The sequence below is a fragment of the Drosophila simulans genome, chromosome 3R, assembly GCF_016746395.2.
Source record: "Drosophila simulans strain w501 chromosome 3R, Prin_Dsim_3.1, whole genome shotgun sequence".
Classification (NCBI taxonomy): Eukaryota; Metazoa; Arthropoda; class Insecta; order Diptera; family Drosophilidae; genus Drosophila; species Drosophila simulans.
Window position 1 is genome coordinate 11,523,906 of NC_052523.2, and position 23,716 is coordinate 11,547,621.

Here is a 23,716-nt window from a genome sequence, read left to right on the forward strand (position 1 = left end):
TACTTTGCCTTAAAGAAAACATACATTTTTAAACGAATTTCCTTTCTATTAAAAGCAACACGGAAAATTTGTGGTATATTTTTAATAAATATGTTAAATCTAGTGTGTTAGCATACTAATAGCACAAAAGAAACAATAACAGAATAGAAATGATCAGTACTTTTACTATACGAGTAATAAATAAAATATTTAAAATTTAAACATCGCGCCAACAGTCGATAGCGATAAATCATAGTGCATATTGCCCATCTCTATGGGCATCGACAGTTATCGATTGATAAAAGTATCAAAGACACAAACCTTACTTAGCGGATACACCACCCTTGAAACCGATAGTTTTTTGGTATTTAACAAAATGATGTGTCTGGTCACATTGAAAACACGTATAGCCACACATATGTAGAAACTCGATTCAAAACAAATTCGGCCACCGAACGGTGATGTCGCGTTCGCTTGCTGCTCTGACTTTTTCGCGTGCGTGTGTGCTTGTGCATTTCTGAGTGTGTGTGTGAAGCGATTGTGTCAAGAGTAAATTAAATTAAAGCCCCCGAAAATAAGTGCAAAACTGGCACCGAATAGATAGTGCACAACCCCGAATAAATGCTATTATGGTAAATTAAAATTGTGAATTGCAAGAGTAACGCCTCGCAGATTAGAAAATTCCAATAGGAATAAGAAGAGAGTGTGATAGAGAGGGGCTCGAAGAGCAAGAGAGAGAGCCAACAGCAGATAGCAAAACAGAACACAAAAGCCGTTAGATTAGTAGCTGCAAAATCTGCTTGTGTTTGTTTTTGTTCTCCATTTGCGCGCGTGATATTGTTGTTGTTCCTTAATAGCAGCATTATTAATATTTTGCGAATGGTGCAAAAGAGTTTTAAGAAAACCCCATCCTGCTGGCAATAACACCCCTCCGCACAAATCCCAAAATCATAAGATGCTGCAGGAAATGTGATGTCACCACATTGGCCCCGCGGCAACAACAACAAACTTCACTATCGCCAGCAAAAAAGCAAATATCGCCCTGCATCGACAACAACATCCACAGAGACGACAACAACATAGGCTATATAGCAACGATCTGAAAATGTTGCACTTGCATTTGTTTTTGCTACCGCTGCTGCTGCTCAACACATGCTTGCAACAACACATTCTGCAGCCGGCGGAAGCGACGGCGTTCCATCAGTCGGAAGGAGAAAAGCCAAAAGGTGAGTTCCCGGAAAAGTCGCTTAAGTTGGGGGAAAATCAAATGAACCACCCCCACCCCCCCTGTTAGTTTCCACTAGCCTACAGGTGGATTTAAAAAAAAAGAATGTTCTTTACTAATTTCAACTTTTTTGGTTACCATGGTTACCATGGTCAGAACATTCCCCAATATAGCAAGTCACGAAAACAAACAAAAATATTAGTTCGCTATTAATATTTATTAACTATAGAAATTCAATTATAAATATTACGAAATATAAAAGGTTACTATATCCTGATAGTCACATCATATCATTTAGTTTCTAACTTATTTAATATGTAACTATTCATATTTCATTAATAATGGCAGATGAGAGAAGAAACAAGTGAACTTTTAGGGTAGCACAACTGCAATATGTGAACAGATGTGCCTGGAAAATAACTTATTTATGCATATTTTGAGTGACTGAATACAGTATGATTTTCTCAATTCCAAAACTATTTCTTTGCTAAACTAATTTCTGATCGGCAACTAGTTTGAGTTTCACCTACTCAAATCAATATTCTTTGCCGCTCTTGAATCGAGTTTGTTGCCTAATGAAGTTCAGCTAACAAGTCGCACAAGTACAGTGGTTAAAATGGCCCGCAAAGAATGAGTTAAAAAAAAATTGATAACAATTTATGCTAGTGTTAGTACCAGCAACGAAATGGGGATATAAGTTAGATAAACTATCTGTTCGTGAGTCATTCTGTGATTGGGCTACTAGCAAATCGAAGCACATAAAAGCATTGACCATTAAATTCACATTAAATTAATGCAAAGGAATGTTCTCTTTAAATTCTGTTTGATGAGTAAGATCAATATTATACCTACGATTGTTCTAATAAAACAAAACAACTAATATTTAAGTTTTCTTAGATAAATATGTAAGTAGCCTTTGTTTGCTTACTAATTGTGCGATCAGATTCGACGTTCATTCTGTGTACTCAATATTCTGACAAATTTGCTTTGGTTGGTTTAAGTATCTCAATTATTTTAAATTTTGAATGACTCATAGGAATTATAGCATTATATATTTCTGCGAATTGTCATATCTCCGCATATCCTCGACCACTGTGCCCAATTTTAGTTCCCCGGCAAACCCCTTTTCTGTCATTTGTTAAACTCTCGCGCATCTGAACAACCTTGAAAAACCAGCTTCTATTTTGTTGATTTTGCCGCTGGCCTGGCTACTTCCACCACACGGATTGGTAGTTGCAGGGCCCCTGGATTGCGACAGACTCGAATGTGTGTATAGAGATATAGGTATAGCCGCCCAAATGCCCACCCCACAGCCCTGTGGGCCACTTGGCACTTGGCTATCTTGGTTATGGAGTGGCTTTCGCTTTGTTTTGCCCATTTGTGATGAGTGCCATCCGTGGGGTGTTTGGCTATTGGCAGGTTGGGCATTTAGCTTATCTGAGTGTCGCTTTTATCAAAATCTCACGTAGTTCGCAGATAGAAAGGCGCCTCTAGGGCAGCACTTTCCATGCAAATTCACTGATTGCCTTCACTCACGTACCATTTAATTTAGCAACTCAAATGATTCGTTTGGCCCTTGTCCGCACAACAAAAAAAAACTCAAAAATTAAATGCTCCAAAAGGTAAAAAATCGATTTTAAATGCACTGCAATGCTTTACTTTTACTCTCTTTGTGAAAGATTTATCTGTCAGGCAAAAACTTTCTTCTTCGGCTTTTCCCTTTTCCTCCATGAAAAAAGCGCCTTTGTGGGTCACAATTGGTACCAACACTTCTTGTGCTGTTAACTCTTTTTTTTTTCGTGTCCCAGAGTATTCACTTTTTACATGTACGTACGTACATTTCATTGTCATCGTCAACGATACTGGCTCCAAAAGGTCAGCGCCTTAAGCGCACACTCGAATCCGAACTGGAACCTCCATATTCTTCTGGCCAAGACTTCTTTTGGCAACTCGTTTCTTGTTCGCGGTTAGGCTGTTGCCATTGTTCGATTTTTGTAGTTGTTGCCAACTGCTGGCGTTTTCTTAACCATTTTTATGTCATTTGCGCAATTATATGGCTAAGCGGCAACCTCCGAAATGGCCGAAAGTAAGAGGTTCGGTGAGGTAAGACTCCTCGTTACTCAAAAGTGAGTAGGAGGTTCACTAGATAATTATAAAAAAAATGTTATTAGTTGGTTTTCAGACTGAGAAACATGAAATTATGTTTTCTTATGTTATAACTACTATATTTATACATAGTATTAATTTGAAACTTCTTTATGGAAATCTCATTTTGATAGTTTTACTTTTGACCATTGCATACGCAATCATACTTATACTGTTTTGGTCAAATAAGAAATATAATTGCGCTTAATTAGTATATTTCCTGCGCGCTTACATGGTTTTGTACGCATTTCCCATGCTCTTGTAAATATTCTTGAGACATCAGGAGACACGCCTCTGGAGCAGATAGTCGGGTTTGCTTTCTTTATCGCGCCCTTTGTTTACCCAAGTTGAACAACTTACCATTATCATTATCACGAGTTAAAGGCAAGACAGCAGGATCATTAATATGCGGCATTGAGGAGGCCTTAAATGGGCTTGGCTTAGAGCGTGGGAGCCAGTTAGACTTGGCCATAAGCAAGTATTGCATTAAAATGCAATACTGTCAAGTAGTTTCTACCTACCTAAGTGGGCTTCTAACTATGTGGTAACTTAAGTGGTCAACCAGCCAAGCCGATCGTCATCAGCATCGCAGTGATCGTCTTAATTGAGGCTCAACTCAATTTACAGAATTTCCGACTCTTGACTGGACACCAAGCTTCTCTTGATTGAGTCAGGTCAAAAGAATTTAAATGGAACGAGCTTCTTCGATATTCTTCACCAATTCTCTGATACTCGGATTCTCCAGTTCTCCCTTTCTCTCGACTGGCAACGGAAGCCTATGAGCATGCATACATTAGTGGTCTTTCTCCTGGTCTGAGACTTTGAATTGAACGACATTTGCATAAATTGCGTCGCCTCATAGAACGTGTTTAGAGAGCTTGACAAAGGGGCACAAAGTCTCCAGGAAATCTACTTTAGAAAGCAACCTGGAGGGTAGGAGGATACCCCGCAGCAATTAAGAAATAATAGACGAATGAAGAAAACTGTCAATATATCAGTAGTTGAAAAGTTGGACCAGAGAATGTCATCAAAACAAAACAATCTTAACCCAAAAGATACAATTTGCATAAGAAGATTTTTGCTTGTATTTAATGAGAATATTTTAAGGGTTCTTTTCGCCAACTTTGGGTCAATATTCAATATCAATTTAGCTGTCTTTGTTACCAATAAACTGCAATAATATCTTCGGCCTCCCCATTATATTGCTCTCATGGAAATCGATAGAAATGGATTTGCCTTGAATCGAGTGGGTCATTACTATATAATTGTGGCAGAAAGAAGACACGTGTGCCGTGGCGGGCTCGCTGATTCACTTTTGACCTGGCCACGCGCCTGGAATTCCCCTCGATTATAATCGGCCCTCAGTGAGGGGTTGCATCCCCGAGTGGGTTACGTGTGTGAGCAATGCAGTGCGGAGATTAAGCCTAAATTAAAGCTAGTTTAATTGCACCACAAGAACAAGGGAGGAATACGCTTTGTATTTACCACACTCCAGACAAAAAAAAACTGAAACAAAGTGCCGTGTTTGCGAGGGCAACTCATGTTATTTATGACTCTATTTCCCTAACTTAACCAGGGTGAGTTTACCAGACAACCCCGGAAAGCGGGAAATGCGGCTTTAGCATTAGTCATTCAGTGGGAGAGTTGGTAAGAGCAATCACAATCGCATTCCCGTTGGCACCCTGTACAGTGAGGCAACGAAGGAATGCCCAAGAAAGCACTTGAAAAACTTTGTTTATGCCAACAGCCAAAAGGAAATCACGTTTGTTTGCAGCAGCAGCAGCAATTTCCTCTAAACAGGCAGCCAAACAAATAACAAAGAAATGCCTGACGTGGGAGATGAAATGCAGTGCAGTTGCACTGGGGAAAATTCATCGCAGTTCTTAGTTTGAAAATCATAAAGAAAGTTAAGCAATAAACTTACTGTTTATATGGGATGTTATATGAAAAGGATATAATCATCATGATTCTAATATGAACATTTCATGGGGAAACTACTAACGTTTTTCCGAGTGCATTCAGTCAGGCATCAATTGTGGCTGCTGTTATTATTGTTGTGCAATGCCAATGCAACGCTTGATTGGGAATTGAAAAGAGAGCGGGGAGTGGGGAGAGTGATGGCTATAATGGAAAGCGGGGGGCTGCTGTGGTGGAGCGGGATTGCAGGGCAAGGCTGAGGTGAAGAGAAGCTGGCACAAGGTAAGCCCCTCGATGATTAATCAAAATAAAAGAACTCAGCTGTGCTGAGCTGAGCGGTTCAGGGAACAGTGAAAGGCCAAAAGCAATCAAGTGAATAAATAATCATAAAAACGGAGGACAAACCGAGCTTGGAATCTCTTCTTAATGGAAAATAGCACTCTGCAGCTCAGTCGGTTTCGTTCTGTTTCGGTTTTGGTTAATTTATGCATAGAGCTATTGGCATTTGTTGTTGTTGTTGTGCACTGACTAGCATCAGTAATGGGATGCGGCAACAACAACAACAGCGGCGAATATTCGCAACGGAAATGCGACAACACGCTAGAGTGAATCCGGGAACAAGCTGGGAGACTACACTTCAAAAAATAATATATATGAAATCATCTAAAGTTGTATCAATCCCAAAGAAAGAAGTAGACTTTTATTTTAATTTTTTAATATCAGTTAGTTCATATGAATTATTTTCTAAATTGCCTATATATATATACAGTAAGTCAAGAAACTGTTTACACACTGTGAAATATTCAACTTATTACACAGTGTGTAAACAGTTTCTTGACATATTGTATTTTTACTTATTATATTCGTTTTCATTTAAAAAACTTATTTTTTTTAGATATTTTTCGCATTTACCATACCTAACAAGTCTTATTTAATGTTTAAAATAGTAAACACAAGTTGAGTTGCCTTGCTTGCCTACTATACATTTACATTTTAGTCATATTACTCTGCATCAATTCCCAAATTTCTCGCAGTGCAGTTTAAACCTCTTCCTGGTTATGGTCAGTGAGCTGGGCACGGATTCGAATTTGGGTTCGTTTCGTGCCTGGGCAGTTGCTAATTTACCTTTATTGTGAGTCATTGCGAACTTTTCGACTGTTGCATTTCGGTTGCATTTGCAAATTGCACTTTTCACAATCCAACGCACTGGGAATCACTCATGCACATCATGCTGTCTCTGTCCCTGTTTCGCAGACCCTCTCTTTCTCGCATTGCGTAGGTGTGTGTTCAGTGCTTACTTATTGAAAGCTAAACAGACTGGGAAAAAAGTGCGGTGACATCCTCTAGAAACGATGACGTAGCTGCTTTGTGGGGTCGATGAACTTTAGAAACACCCGATTTCTGTTTACGCTCTCGTTTTTTTTAACAAAAGCCTGTAGAAGTTTTGGTTAACACAACTTGGTTGCTGCCCGCTGTAATTACATTTTTATTTGTTTGCGCTTGCGGGTCTGTTTATTTTTGGGAGCTTCGCACTATTATAAATTACTTCACAAAAGCTTTGTAGGTCATACAGAACTGGATTTTACAGAGGTGTTAGAAGTGAGTTTATAGGATAAAACTATTGGTAGAGAAGTGTTTATCTTAAACCATAAATACACTTAAAACTTCTTACTTTTTACTTCGATTTATAAGAATTTTACACTACATAATATGATTATAAATAATTTATCAGAGCGTTCCTAGTTTCCTATAAAAGTCAATGAACTAAGAAGCCCAGTGATTCGATTTCCCTTCTTTTATTGCCTCATCAAAATTGTGTTAGGTCAGGAGGAATGATGTCACATTATGTGGCCACTATGCTAATCGCTTAAGGTAAACCTCAAAAAGCGTTGCAGCAACTATTAGAACCGCTTGTAAACAAAATATAAAAAAATAGTGGAACAACTGAACCAAAATCTTCGACCCATAAACACCGAAAAGGAAAAACAGCGCCATTTGCTAGCTAATTGAATTAACATGCCGGCGCTAATATTTTGTGGATTCTCTTCTCCTCCGATTTTATTTTTATCTCGTGAAATTTCGTGTGCTGTTCGGACTGCCGCGTTACACATTTTCCTCTGGAGCTGGGATGCATCTTTAAGTTTGTTGCATTTTGATTCGTTTTACACTGTGGCAGCAGAGTGGTTCTCCTCGATTTATCGAAGAGCGATAAGCAGATGGCTGTGCTACTTGTGTACTACTACATATTGGGAGCAGAGCCAACGAACCATAAAGTATACCCACCCGACGGTCAAGGGTTTGGGGCATGGTGATGGGGATGTGGGGATTACGGGCTGGCATCTCCACGCGAGGCGCTCGCCAGACAAAGCACAAAGATTAGAGCAACAGCTCTTCTCCGCCAGCTGAGTGGATGGCATTGTTCGAGGGCGTTAATTAATAATTATGAAAAACAAAAAGAAAAAAGGAGCGATGGTGAAGATGGAATAACTAAGGCAAAGACAGCTATGCAGGGCTACCCTATACTATAAATTAAAATGAAATTTTTATTATGATTTTAAATTATCACTAACATATGACACATTCGTCGCGACTTTTCAAAACTTTGCCAACTTTAGCTTGCTTGGACTTTAAATTTCCGGTTCCGCTTGTACAACTTCCGCTTCTATTATATGTTTCACAACTTAAAAATAGTTTTATCTACATATATTCCTCTTTAAAATAATTAGGAATTATTTGGTTTAACACGCTTTTGCAATACTTTTAATGTTTTGAGTGCTCTGAAAGTCACAGGTAATTGCTATACATGGTTACCTAACCTCCATTTGCACTTGGCACGTGTTGGCTTTTTCCCTTTTGTCGGCCACTTATTAACTGACATTAGTTAATTGCTGTTATGGAAATAGGAAAACGAAAGTTAGTCACTTCTTCTGGTTTCTGATTACCCTATAATCGGGTGTGAATTTCCCTGCAGCTCATCGTGCTTGGAATTCTTGCAAATGAAACTTTATTTTATTGAAGTTCCCTTCAACACGATGTATCCGGCGGATGTACATATGTACTTATTTGGATGTACGCACATATCTGCTACTTACAGCACACTTGGCGAGCTGATAAAACACTATTAAACATCAAGGGAGCTTATTTATATAAATTATACTTGTAGAATTTATGGCATTAGGGTCGATTACTTTCAAGTGTTCGGCCTGGAAACCGATGAGTGTTTGATGTTGGGGAAAGTCGGTTACTGTTTCTGGTCTATTAAGCAGCAATGGGAAAGCCCATCTGGAAGTGGCTCTTCAATGTTATGCGCACAGTATTAGATAATAAGATTGTATTTTAAAAGACATTTGAAACTTGTGATGGTAATCTCTTACATCTGAAACTAACATATATTCGTTTATAGTAACAATAACTATTGATTTAATTTGAATATCTTTCTGGGAATGCTTATTACTCGTCCTTGTAAAGATGACCTTGGCAATTCCACTCCTTTAATAATTCCACACCTGACTATACATTGTATCCTTCCCACACTACGCCAAAACAATCGCAATTGTACATGACTCATTTGAGTTACCACTTGCACAATGAGCACCTTGAGCACCTTGAGCACGCCACCCTATTGTGGCTAACCCCACTAACTTAGATACTTTTCAAGCTTTAATGAAGACAACGTGCACGTGCACTGAGTCAGCTGGCTAGAGGAAGCACTATGAATCACAACGATTTGTTTCGTTTTTCAGCACTATACGTTTTTATTATTGAATGGCTCGTAGGCTACTGACATTCGATTGGTCGCGCTGGCAATTAATGCCGGATTACGTAAATTGCCAATTACGCGTTGCAATTCCATCAACTTCTCGTGGAGCGTAGCTGAAAGTATGTAGAGCGTGTCGTTGTGTCCACTGCTAAGACTTCCCGCCTTCGCCGGCTTTCAATTCTGCCTGATCCGCTCCAATTTCCTGCCCCGAGTCGCTCCACATTCGCAAATGGCATCGATTCCCTCCTCCGACTGGCCTGCATTCGCATTCGCATTCGTCGATAACGAATGACAAACAAATATGCCACCACGACAAGCTGTCTCTGCCCCTCTATTTGTGTATGGCTGAAATTCTGAGGAGAATCCTTCCTCGGATTGTTTATTATTCCTTGCATAATTGCTGACGCGAAATTTCGGTTAGCTCGGTAGACAAATTGTCAATTCGGTTGGCAGTTGGCAAAACAGAGCAAACAACGCAACGCAATGTTTGTGCAGCTCACTGAGGGCTTGTCTTCTTGTGAATCGGATTTAACAAATGCTTGCATTATATACAAATTTGCAGTAGCTATCCAGATATCATAAATATTCCCAAATCGAATTAAACAATCGATTTTCTTGTAAAAAATATCTTTCTAGATATCATCATCAATATCTTCTAAAATGGTTATAGTACTGTCAATCAGCTGGCTCTACAATTGATTTATAAATTCCAACTTTATATTTTATATCTACGCACATTATTCTGTATATTTAAGATGGAATTTGTAAGCCGCCTTACATCATGCGCACAGCTAATCTAATCAAACAAACACAAGATCATAATTTGTCTGACATTTACCATCTTTAAGATACGTAACTCAGAACTGTAAATTTAAGCCCCTCTCCTGATATTTAGAGCGAGCTTCCTGCCTTGTCAGCCTGGTAGATAGACTTAATTTGATCAAATACCCCCATTGCGATAATCACTTTAATTACACTCTAGAACAAGGCATCAGTAACGTGCAGCAAAAGTATCTGAGAAATGCGTGCGGCGGTAGCAAATGGATGCAAATGGCTAGCTGTTGACAAATCAAGCCTAGACTGACGGCTACAATTGAGCGCCGCATGAAATCTAATAAACAGCATCAGAAAATTGCTCAACTCAATTGGGTCAACGAGGTGAAGGGAGGAGGTGGCTTCTTTTCCATTGGCCCCCTCGGCGGCTGAGTTCATTGACAAAGATTCAGCGGAGTAAATCATTTGCCAAGTGTATCTGTATCTGTATCTATACCTCATTCATAGGGCCGTGTCTCATCTTCTTATTAGCATGACAGCGAATGTGGCGATTCGTCGAACTGGCTGGTGAATCATTTGCAATATAATTCAGACAAAAAAAAAAAGAATAAAGTATTACAGGCCAAACTGGTCGGTCCAGTCCACCAGAGAAAATGAATTTAATATATATGCTTTTATATATATTTTCGCACAGGCGCCAGTTTCTCAAGTGATCGTGCATGTTCTCTAGACTTTTGGCGGGATTAATTAGGCACACAGAAATAAGGTTAACCCAATTAGCTTCAATTACTTTTCCGAAAACATACAACTGTATGTGCGACCCAAGTCATCGCATCATCTGTACTTGGGCACTTCCGTATCTCGAAAGGTTTAATGGTCATGCAATTTTCAATAGATCTTTGGAAATGTTCGGCTTTTTCACTCGTCATGCTTCTTGGACGGGCCGCTTTCATCGGCCATCAGCGAAAAGAAAGTTTCATTGATTTTGTAGTTTACAATTTTACTTCATTTTCTTCACTGTGTGTGCTTAGATTTCACTTTTATGATTTGTTTAGTTCAGCTCCAAAATAGCTTAATTGTTGTAGGTTTGCTTTTAGTTTTTTGCCAGGAAATTGCATTACATGTTGGATTTTAAGACATTTGATATTATTTTATTTTATTTTTGGGACACTGACCGTCCTTGATTGTTTAGTTTTTCCTTGAATTGGAGCTTCAAGTGGAGTCTGCTGTTGTTGGCATTGGTTAAGCCAGCTTAGCTCCCCTCAAGTGAAGGCTATTCTCTACTTAATTACTGCAATCTACGCCCTCTGACGCACTTCTGGGTATTTCATTACGAACTGATAAGAAGCACACTGAAAAATAAATAGCACTTGTTTATTGAGAGTTTATGGATTCATATATTTCTAGTACATATATGTACTCAGTATTGGATTAATTTCTTAAAATGTTGCCTAGGAATATAACTTCCTTCAATATTTATTGCATGTTTAACACTTCCCTTTTGAGCTGCAACATCTGGCATTGCAGTTGTGCGTCCTTGTCACTGCTAAGTGATCCTCGTGTTGGAGTTCTAGGAACTGTAGATGCCACTGGATATTTATTTCCATGCGGGTCCTGCCCTTTTTTCCTGCGCCCGCAATTAATTTTCAGCCAGATTCTTTGTTATTGATTGCGTCAAAACAAAAACAAGAAACAAAGTGCGTCCTTAAGGGGTGTTAATTTATGCGTCCTTCGGCAAACCCAATGACGTAGCCATACTTGGCCAGAGATAAGAGCAAACCAAACGGATACAAGATGCAAGTTTATCATCTTGCAGGTATACACACATTTACTATGAATTTCTCGAGCCCAGATCAAATTTGCTTTCGGCTGCACGCTCGTCGTGTTCTAAGCCTTTAATGAGTGTCCTTGGGCGATTGCGAGGCACTGGGGGCAACTTGGGTTACACGTCCGTGACACATGCCCCACACGACCCATTGTTCTTGTTCTTGGTCTGCGTCTAGTGAATTTTTCTCTCCATTTTTATTTTGTTTTTGCTTTTGCTTTTATTGACGTTGCAGAAATGGCGAAGGGGAGGTGAAATTTGCATATAAGCGAGTTGACTCAAGGTGTGTTTCAGTCGAAAAAGTGGGTGTGCCTGGGTGGTGGGGATATTTTAGTTGGCAAGTGTTTTCATTTTGAGGCATTCTCCGCTTTTATTCGTTGCATTAAACACAAGTTTGCAACACTTACGCCCGCCGAGTTTATTACATTTTCTGCTAAGCGAATTCCCTCTTTCGCATTTGACATTTTTTATTTATCGTTTTATTTCTGTGTCGCGCTTTTAATTTATAACATTTCCTGTGGGCGGCTGTGCAGACGCCTCCCCTCCCCGTTCGCTTAATCTTGGACTTTAATTAATGTGCCCCATCCTGCACTCCTTTAGTTTGTTAATTAAAGCAAACGCATTGCTGTAATTAGCAATTATATGGCCCTAAAAAAGGCGAGCCATCGTCCAGATCCGTCATTTCTTTTGTGCAGCTCCTGTTGTGACGATGGACATCATTGAACAACCATCCGCAGTCACAGCAATTAGTTGGACGCTTAACTTTCGCATTTTCAAGCAAAGAGTGTGCAAAAAGAAATTAACTACAGATATATATATGTATATATATAAATAAAAGAGCAAAACAATTAAATTCGTTCAGTGAACCCGTTCCGAGTGCCTTTTGTGGAGCTGCTGGCCGCCCAACCGGATAAACTCTAATGGAACGAGATGCCCAAACTCATACTTTTATGAAGATAAAATAAGACTGAATAAAAATGCCAGGGGCTAACCACCATCATGTCAATTAATTGGCAACATATTTGGCCAAAGTTGCTTTTCCTATAACCACTCATCGAACCTGAATGCGAAATTGGTTTGCTCACTGACCATATGGGTACAAATAAAGTGCAAATTTCACAAATTTTCAGCTGGCTTCTCATAAAAGTTTGCCAACTCACAAGACAATTTGAATTGACGTATTTATTTATCTGTCCAGGAGTGTGAAACACAATGGATACCAAATTGGATTTGTATTTTGCACAACACTTTTCTATTCATAGCTACATTATGGGTTTTTGGTAATGAGTTAAAGAAAAACAAATAAACATAGCACAGATGCAAAATGCTGTTTCGCTGTTATTTTTTTTATTGAAAACGTGGTCGAGCTTGGATGCAGCTTGTGTAAATAAAAAAAATAAATAACATCATTAAAATAAATTTGCTTTAATTTTTTTTTTGAGCCTGCTCTTTTCTTTCATTATAAAACTTGTTGGCTCTTTCAATTTGGCCGGGGGTAAACAAGAGTGTGTATCTTACTTGCAGCCCTATTTGTATCTGTATCTCTGGAATATATTCCCCTATATATGCATGTATATTCACAAAATGTCTGCTCTTGCTGCTTCTCTGTTGATGTTTTTGCTTTGTTGTTTTTCGCAAAGTTAATTGGCAAAATTTTGCACTTTACATCGCAGACCGCAAAATTCAACTTAACCAAGCGAACGACCTTGAAAAGTTGTCTGCTGTCGGTGGGCACGAAAGTTTGTGGAGGATGGGGAGGGGGGTATTTCAGCCGCGGGATGAAAATGGCAAATGTGAAACCCACAGACCGCCCAAACTCGACTCGAAAAATGTTCACCCGAAACCACTTTTCCGCTATGCGATAAATGATATCGATTTCACTTGAGGCTAAACAACAACAAGTTGTGGGCTTTAATTGCTGTTGTGACAAGGAGCCGAGGCTGCACTGAAAAAAAACAGTATATAAATTGTAAATAAAATTTAGAAAATATTCAACTGAAAGTAAGAACAAGAAATGGGTGAATTGGGGGAATATTTATTAATTATTTATGTGATAGATATAAAATGTGTGTACTGTGACTTCTGTGCCCATAAACTAAACGCAAACCATTAGTAGTGAACTTGTTTTTCTCACACTTTTAAAAAGAAAAATCGAGAGAGCAGCGATCTTGACTTGTTTGATTTATTTGAAACGCGTGTGCGTTTCGGTTTTGAACTGACGGATCTTGGGAAAGTTGTAGCCGCTCGATCTTGTCTGTAGATGGATTGTCGCGGCGCCGCACAATAAGTGGTTATTAATCATAATGGTCGACAGACTGGGTCCCTTTCAGTTAATCCTTTTCCGCAATGCTAATTTAATAATAATTTCTTCTTTTGTTCTTGCAGGTAAGCCATCGCATGGAACTGCACTTCCTGCTCGCAAAGGCAGCGAATCTGAAGTTACCGACCCTATTCACAGTAGTGAGTCACCCGCAACAGATGGTAATCGCCCCTTTAAGTTGCCCCTTGGCTTTAGTCCGACATTTATTTTTAGCCAGACATTCAGTTTTGTTGCAATTTCAATGGCGAATGAGAGCTAGGAATTTGTGTCAGCTAGCGGGAACACACCCAAATTATAATCTAAGACAAAAGAAACTACAATCCTTATCGGAAATATAATCTACAGTAGATACTAAAAGTACTCTATACTTTCATAGAACTTTAACTAAAATTTTTTTAGATCAAGTATATAGAAACTGAATTTGGTGTTATGCAAACATTTAATGGCTTGTAAGATAGATTATCTGATGATTCTGAATACAAGTTGGCTTAGAAGGTAGGGTATCTGATATGACCAAATTGATAATAGCAAAATGTCTTTGTGGCCTGAATTGAGTCTTCAACAGTATAATCATTGTTTTCTGTTTTTACTTTATTCCTGCATTTTTGTCCGTCATTTCGCATTATTGCCTTTTGTTTTGGCCAAACAGCTGTTAGTCATGGCATATGGTTTTTATTTACATATTCTGGTATCTCGTTCCCCTTTCTTTAGTTAAATACACCTACATTTTTTAAAAATTCTTGTTTTTTTCGGGCTTACCCGTTTTTACCGTTTGCATAAATCTTATCTTTGCGAGTGCCAAAAAAAAAAACCAATAAAACAACTTTGACAGCTGAAAAATCGATAAGCTAGTATGTACTTATGTACGCATATATAAATACATGATGTACATATATGACAAACATTTGCGAAATTTTCTTCAGTCATTTTTGTTGGCCATCGAACTTTTAGTGGGAAATGACTTTTTATGCGGAAAACTTTAGCCGTGTGGTAAAGTTTCCTAAGTTCGTTGACTTTATGTGTTATGCACTTAGTCGAAGAAGCTCTATGCCTTGAATAATTTCGAATTAGCCGAATGAGTATTGTTTAGAATTCAAAACTTGTTCAAACTTTATGTGGATAGCCATTTATGTCCTGCGTGCTTATAATTTATTCAACATTTCTTAGTTCTTATTGCGTAAGAGATCGTAAAGTTGCAGTTTTTGCTAACCCACTGTCATAAAGTCGGCCAAAACGGCCAAATTCTGAAACCAAAAATGGTCAAGGCTAAGCCATGAGTTAATGGCCCAAAGTCGTTGGCTAAATTTTAATGAACTGGAAATGTTTGACACATGGCTAGTGCCAAAAATGGAATGACATGCTCACTCGTGGTCAGGCCAAATCACTTTTGGCCCGGCCAATACATATAATTTGATATGCTAAAGAATGTTTTTCCATTTTGCCTGTGAAAGTTTTTCCTGCAAACGGAAAAGGGCGTGAAAGAAAAATGCGCCACTGTTGTTTGTTCAGTTTTCATAAAAGTTTGGCACATAACTTGCCATTTTGCCAAGGTTTTTGGTTGCGGATGTGACCTAGTTTTAGGTGAGCCTGTGGAAAACTGATGATAATTACTCCCTGTAGAAACTAGAAACCAAGTAACCATAAACGAATGAGTAATGAAATCATGGAAAACATGAAAGGACCGAGCCGAGAGACCAGCATTATGGACCAAAAGAACAGAATCCTTAGAAGCATTGATCCCCAGGACAATGGATAAGTTCTCAATGCAATTCGCAATATGCAACCGGACGGACACGCCCACAAGAACCGGACAATCCGCCCACTTTCCTGTGTTCTCTGCCTTCTTTCTTCCGCTTTTTATGCAAACAATTTCTTGTTCCCAGGCGCGCAAACAAAGGGAATTCCGTGGAAACCGAGTGCGTTGCTCAAGGATCATTGACCACATAAAAATCCGTTATGGCCTCACTGGAAAGGAAAGAAAAGAAAAGGAAACACAGTGCAGTTCCAACAGTCTTGTCCCATGCATTTTATTTCCTTTTTTGGCCCGGTCCAAATGCGAGCTGCAATTGGAAATGCTGGCAATCAGCAGAAGTAGCCAGCTTTTACTTTGTGCCAACCAGCCAGCCAAGTTCTTTTATACGTCTGCAAAGGGTCGGTTGGCCAGAACTCCTACAATTTAATGGCTGGGAGCATTGCATTCCAAAAATGGCCAGAACAATGTTTATGTTCAATTTTCTCTCCTCGCATTGTGCGTAAAGTTGGTGCTAAAAATGAAACAAAAAAAACCGAACAAAAAGTTTCAGAAAGAGGGAAAAACGCATGTATACACAGATGATAAAACAAATAATGCAAGGAAATACACAAAATAAATATATTTCATATTTTAAACAAAATATGTAATGCGAAAAAAAAATCCAAGTAAATAGATTACCCTTATTCCATTCACTAAAATGATATATAATCTGCTCAATGGTTTTATTTGTTTACCTCATATAAATGGACTCAATAATCACCTTACTTTATAGACCAATTGTAAACAAATCAAAATGTTCCCAAGACTTTAAAATGTAGCTGAATCTTTGATTTATTTTCCCGAGTGGCTGTCATTTTGAGCTTGGCGCCAGCTGATATAAATCAAACTGCTGACCATTGTTGATTTGCATTAAAAATAATAAAAAAAGAAAACGTGTATGTACAATGCACTGACGAAACAGCACAATTGAGATTTATTTTACTCTGTCAGTCGGTCAGCAACATCGTGATGATCATCAGCTGCTGCCTTATTGTCATTATGATGCCGCAAAGTTGCTAGAGATTTTATTTATTCACTTGATTTCCTATATACTCAAGCTACGACAGCTGTAAATATTGTAAATCTCACATTTTATATACTACACTTATTTCTTTATAAAAAATAAGAGATAAGAATCACTAACTGCGATGGGATAAATCAAATGGGACAAAGAGGTGTGCAACCAGGAAGCATTAGTGATCGGGCACAAAGTGTTATGACATCTAATCTATAACGGACTCTACCTTAGAACCTAGGATTGTAGATGCACTGTTCTTTAAACTTGAAACACCAGTTGAAAGGCAAAAAAGAACCGTACAACTGTTGATTTAGTATCAATTTCCAATTACGGCAAAGTTGTAATCGACTTGTTGACCTTTTGTCTACAGCTTTAATTGCCGCCCATTTCTCCGCTCTTTTACGACTTGATGGCGAGGCCAACAGTGGGTGATATCTGCGCAATAAACCAAGTTGCATTTCCCCCCTCGGCCCTTTTTGTGCCTTTTGCCTTTGGTTATGATAAGGCAACAACACCTTTATCAACATGAATGACCCATACCTGCGATGGTTTGTGGGCTGCTTTACGAGCCAAGCTGGTGAAACAACACAGATAGTAAAGTTGACAATTTTAATGCGCAAACAACCTGGCAGCAGGGATATAGAAACCCCGGAGAATAGGCAGTGGGTAAAGGAGGGGATTTATTGAAATCCTTTGCCAAATAAATAAAAGTGAGTAGGCAGGAATGTCGATTTGTTGTACCTGATCCTGATGAGAATCAACCATGGCGGGTGTGAAATTTCACGGATTAGCCAAAAGGTGTCTACCTGTAGTTGCTTTCAATGGGCTCTTGGACAAACACTGTGAAAATGGTTTAATATATCTTCTTTACTGCTTCGCAACTTCCTGGTTTTTCCTAGAAAAACTATTATTATTATTAAAAGGATGAACGAAGGTTCATTTCAAGTTAATTTGGCCAAGTGTATATTAGTCACTTGTCACTTTCGTTGTGGGCCTTTCCGTAGATCATCTTAAGCAGGAGCAGGTGACGTGCTGGGCAAGTCAAAGAAGGTATTCGAGCCGTGGGTGGTCTCGTCACCTTCGCAGGCACTTGCCAAATCTCTGGAATTGTGAAAAATGCCGCCTGGGTGCTTGTGTTTGTGTGCTAAATGCCACCCGCCAACGCGCAGGGTGTTAATTGCCCAAGTCCTTGACCTTGGTCCCAGCTGCAGTTCAACTAAGAAGTCCTCGGGAGAAATGGAGGGAAGGACAGAAGAATAGAAGTCCTTGTCATTGAAGTGCCTCCACCACCGCCCGCTGTTCCGCACTCGAAATCATTTGCTTTGTTCTATTAGATTTGCACAGATAGCGTGCTGACCTGGCCGAAATGGATCTGACCACCCGTCAGGCCATTGTTTGACCCCGAGTAATGGAGAGAAGGCAGATGGCAGGTGCAGCAAAGACTTATGATCTCTATCTGAAACGACAACGGACATACAGATGCCTCCATGAATTTGCACAATGCGAATTATTGCAGCGAACAGAGTTTATTTGTCTTTTGTTGTTGAATTTTCACCTAGGGAGTTTTCCGCTTGACAAGGAAATTCTTAAAGAGCCGAGGGTGCAACTGATTTAGTCCAGTGATGTGCAGAAATAATTGGCCTTACATTGATTGACAGGCCAGCAACGTTGATGAAAAGACTGAATGAAAAGATAGCTACACAATATCTATTGTATCTGAATAGAGAATCGCAGTCAGCATATTATTTAGAATTACAAAGCTTAACAAATTCCAAAAGTATTAAATGCAGAAACATGCCAATAAAACTACAATCACGTATTAAATTATTTTGTTACGGACTGTTGAACTTGTATAAATTTACAGAATTACAAGTTTGCACGTTTTTGCGAATGCCAAGCAAACATCTCAAATTTTAAAGCACAAATGCATTTGTTGATATTGGGCTTTTCTTATCCAATCAATTTCAAATTTGTTGGCACCAGCTTCTTTTAACCCACTGAACGTGTGTGCAGCGGCACAGTGGCGTACATAAAAATAGGGTCACGGCTGTCTGTAGTGTGTTTCCTTCAGCCTGCGGCCTGTCAGCAAGTACGTTGCTATTGATTTATATAAATGGCTACATTGAGAGTATAATTTATGCACAACGCCAGCGGAATCCTGTAGGCAATTAATTTCCGCCCACGGAGGGGGAAGAAAAAACAGGAAAAAGAATAGAGAAACAAACTGCATCGAAAGTGCAACAAAAATGTGGCAGACGCAGAGCTGCAGCCTCCCGATATTATTTATAGAAAGTGGAGTCAAGAAAGTTCCTCGGGGAGTCTTTCGATTTCCTATCTAGATGTTTTGTTGCTTGTGGATATCTTTTTATGGCTTTCTAATGAAGGAATCTTAATCCTAAGCCAGCATAATGAAGTTGAGATCTCCTCGCGGACTGACAGGTGGTCGATTTTCAACTGGACCACACAGATTTTCAAACAAAACTGAATACGAAACTGAAAGTCATGGGGATGCTGGGAAAAGAAGAGCCCCACCTTAGTCTAAATTGATCGGATGCGGGATCTACCTGTCTGGCGCCGTCTTCTGCTCGTTTCATCCCCATTTTTTTTTCCTAAATCCGACAGCGGACATGTCGAGATCGAGAATCCTTCTACTTCATTTGCCTGAGTGCATGCTCCAACCAAAGGCCGAGACGAGACGAGCCAAGCCCCCGCTTCTCCGAACGATTGTCAGTTGCTCAAGTGCTTTCACGCCCTGGAATGAAAAGCCCGGCAATTGGGAGGGGATATGGAATAAAAAGTAAAACCAACTCGAACAAAGCGGCTTTTGTGGCCTGGTCTGGCTGGAACTGCCCCCGTCCCGGTTACCACCTCCATTGTCCTTTTCTTGAGTCGCACACTCAAGTTACAATTTGATTTCTGATTCCGTTTGCTGCTCGCCCTCGACTCCTCGACTCCCCGACTTCACAGTCGTGTCCGCAGTTGGTTGTTTTCATTTCATTTGGTTCCGTGGCCGGGCTAAAGTTTTATTTATACTCAAGTACTTGGAGAGGGGATCTGGGGATGCAGTTTGAAGTGTGTGCAGTGTGGAGGCGAGGGCAGCTTATAAATAATTCAGAAGGTGCCCTCATACATGCCAAAGGCGCAGGAACGAGCTGCAGTCCAAATCCAGGCAACACCGAATTGAACTTTGACAGGACACATATGTGCTAATAAATTATGCAAAATACAGCGTGGGACTTAAGCCGGAATAAAACTATAAGGTTTTGATTCACTATAACATATAAATTATTTCAAATACAAAGTTTATGAAAAGTATAACTACATTAAACAAAAGTGCTCTTCATAAACTCTTAATTCAAACCTTGTAAATATGAGAGTTTGTTTTGAAAACAGGTTTTTAAAATTCAAATTTATTACTTAAATATGAAGAGGAAGCCAACTGTCTGGGTTATGTCTCTGAATGCACTGAAATCCATCAGGTGAGACGTGATAAAAATGCAAATACTATTAGAATGTCAAGGAATAACTAAAGCAATTGGAATGATACAAAGTAGAACCTACACGGATCCTTGCTCATTTCAAAATGATGGTGGTGACACCGAAGAGGTGTAAGTACATCCATATGCAACACTGAATCACCGATGCTTATCTCCGATTTCGTAGCTTTCAGTGTTGCGCATGCGCATTTTTTGCGTTTAACCCAGATACAGGCTATGTTCGTGTTTGGATTTCAGATTGCGTGGCTTGTTGCATTTGCTGGCTGGGCACAGAATTTTGCGGCCTTTTGTCAGGTGAAAATGGAGGTGAAAGGCGTTTTGCGGGCTACCGTTTTCAGCGGATGAGAGAGAGAGAGAGAGAGATTTGCTTTCGGATTTGGCCCATTTGGTAGATGGGTAGATAAACGATGTTTCGGACTCATAAAGTGCTGCTCAGTAGGTGGCTGATGGCTTAATTGTCTCGTTAAGATTTTAAGCACACGATTTACCAACCAGTGTGGCAAATTATGTGTTCAAGAAAGAAAAAGAAGAAAGAAATCAAAGGATAAGGAAATTGGATATGATAGAAGAAAAGTTGAAGTGAATCCAACATTAGGTTTCCTTTTTAAGATCGCCATCGATAGTTTCTCTTAAGCGATTTACTCATTATATCAAATTTTACTGCTCCCATCTGTTTTATTTATAATCATTGCATTTTTATGCCATTTAAATCGCTTCTTCCTCTGATTTGTACATCAAAGATATAAAAGAAATGCTTTATAGTTCCCAAACTCATAAACATGTCAATAAAATCCACATGAATAATTTAAATTTCCGTTTTTAAAAGTTTTCTTTAAGCACGCTAAATGTTGTTTTTTTTTCAATTTAGAACCCCTCTTTTAGGAGCCAAACAATTTAATTAAATTGTGATGAGTGTGTTTGTGTGTGTCTACAATTGAATTTGTTGTTGTTTGTCGGGGAGTTTGTTTTGAATTTCTTCAACATTTAATTTCGTTTGTGCACCCAAAAACAATTGCATTTTCTTTTATTATTCAATTACTCTTGAGGCGGGGCAGTAAACGCCTTTCTTTTTTTTGTTTTTTGAGGGGGGAAAGAGTGAAAAACGTTCGTATGCATTTTCAATTTGTATTCGACTGCAGTTCACAGCCCAAAAATCGAAGCCAAGTCCCCAAATCCGAATCCCCAGTCGACGTCATCGTCTCCTCGCCTTGTTTATCAATTAGCCACACATTCGATTCGGTTCGATTTTTGAGTTGGCAGGAGAAATGCCTCTTTGCCATCGCCGAAGTGGAAATCCCCGCCCACATTGGCCACGCCCCCGGGGCTGCACTAATCTGTTTATGGCAGCGAGATTCTATTAATATTTGGTTCTTTTTTGGGGGCCCCCAGCTAAAAGTGTTGGAAGTTTTACGATGGCATCCCAGGGAACTTTGCCCAAATTGAGTTTGGCATATCTACTCGAGCCGCCGGCAGTCATAATTTAAAATATTTAAATGCCTCGGGCTATAATTGAAGAATGCAATGGCCCAACGGCCACTTGAGAAGGTTTCACATTTTTCATCATTCAAATGGTTCGAAATGGAAATGGTTTTCGTTCCTACCATTCAAATCGAAATTCAATGTGAAGTTCACTGTAAATGCTAAATGCTTTATCCACTGGATTCATTTCATATTTTTTATGGCACGCCAGCAGATATTAATAAATTTATTTTTTGTAGCCTCCGTTGATTGTTATATGGAGTTGGGAGTGGGAGAGGAGATTGAGAGTTAGGGTTATTTATTAACCCCTCCTTGGGCTGCTATTTTCCCCCTTGGGGGTTGACAAGTGACAAATGCAGCGAAGATATAAAACTAAATGTGTGAGCCCAATTCAAAATCAGTTTCAAGCCTGCGGGCTTTCTCTGCACTTCCCCCCCTCAGTGAGAGATTCAAAACACCAAACAGTCCAAACAAAAACACGATTTCTGGCCGACAATTCCAAAACATCCTTACCAAGCAGCCTCATCATCCATCGCGGCATATGTACATATATGGAACATCAAAGTACGCGACGACATCAGTTCGTCAAAAAAAAAGAAGGAAAGGGAAGCATCAGCATCGGGTTGTAATTTGTTCCTTATTTTAGCCGGCGGAATCCATCATCACTCGATTCATGACCCGTGCGATGATTGACGGATGAACGGCCTGGTTTACCCTCGCTTAGGAACCCTTATGCCATATGTTTGCCTCGGGCTCAAGACTGCGACTTGACTTGCTTGCAGTGTGTGATAATTTACCAGTTGTGCACTGGGAAAAATACATCATGTGTTAGTTAAATCGCAAATAAAAACATTGGATTTTAAAAATATAACATATAAAATCTATTTCTATAGGTTCTATATGATTTATACACAAATGAATTTAAAGTTGTGCTAAATCAGTAGGATGTTTTCAAAACAATATTTCATATTTTTCCAAGTGCACTGTCTGAACTGATCCGTCAGCCGGGAGTTATCTATGCGTGGGTGCTTCTGTTGTGTTCTAGTTTTAATGAGTTTCCACTCGACGGAGTGCTGCAGGACGCGAGTCCTTGAGGCGCCTCCTGGCGCCATTCGGCCAACAATCTGGTGCCAAGTCGATGGCTTGCCCTAAATTCTCGGATTGCCAGCAGACATGCATGCTTGTGCATCCTTATCGCATTCTTTTTTGGCAGCTGCTTATCAGCTGAGAAAGTCGACACCCACTTGTAGATACTTTTACAGTTCGAACAAAAGTTACGCCGAAAAAGGCAAAGGCAGTTAACCCACATGAGCCGGAAAAACTTATTGATGCATAGAAGAAGTGGGCCTGGCCCAACTACTCATTAGTCATTTGAGCCAATCAATCACTCAAGTTTACTTCGGGTTAATTGTTTTCCGTAAACAATAAGCCAGAAATACCGCCAAGCTCCCCCGTTTCCATATGGTGATACATCTAGCGGGATGCCTGCAGAAGGGATACATTTGGGTCGAAGGGAGTTTTCATTAGTCTGGCAGTCATTAGTTCTGTTTTATGATGTCTCACCCATTAAGTGGTAGTCTCAGCACCCACCCATTTGCCGGTCACACCCCAAGAAATTAAATTCCACACATTCAGCTTTTCTACGAAATCAATTTCGTTTTCGATTTGCACGTAAAATATCTGGATAATAAAATACCTTTGATAGACTTATGCAAATCGCATTTATCTTGTGCCTAATGAATGGCAAATCTGAAATTATATTAAAATATTGGATAAAAAATACTTCATTCCACATTGTTTTGGATGCTAACGCGTGTGATCCATCAATCACCTATATTTAGAATGGTGAACCTTAATGTCTATGAATTTTACACTTTTTCGGAAGCTTTCACCCCATATTTTCTGCCTCCATAAAAGGCCCCCTATCATTTCGTTATTTATAATCTGTTCTAAATGGTCACATAATAAATGGGTTAAAACCAATA

The 23,716-nt window shown here is 39.4% G+C and overlaps 1 protein-coding gene across 1 annotated transcript in view; it reads left to right on the forward strand.

The window, feature by feature from the left end:
• The first annotated feature begins 384 nt into the window (after positions 1-384).
• LOC6728067 (disintegrin and metalloproteinase domain-containing protein 12) overlaps positions 385-23,716 on the forward strand; it is a 32,237-nt gene continuing 8,905 nt past the window's right edge. The window contains exon 1 of the mRNA XM_039295557.2: positions 385-1,205. Coding sequence (XP_039151491.1) covers positions 1,085-1,205 — 121 coding nt within the window. The 5' untranslated portion in view covers positions 385-1,084. The remainder of the gene's footprint in view (positions 1,206-23,716) is intronic.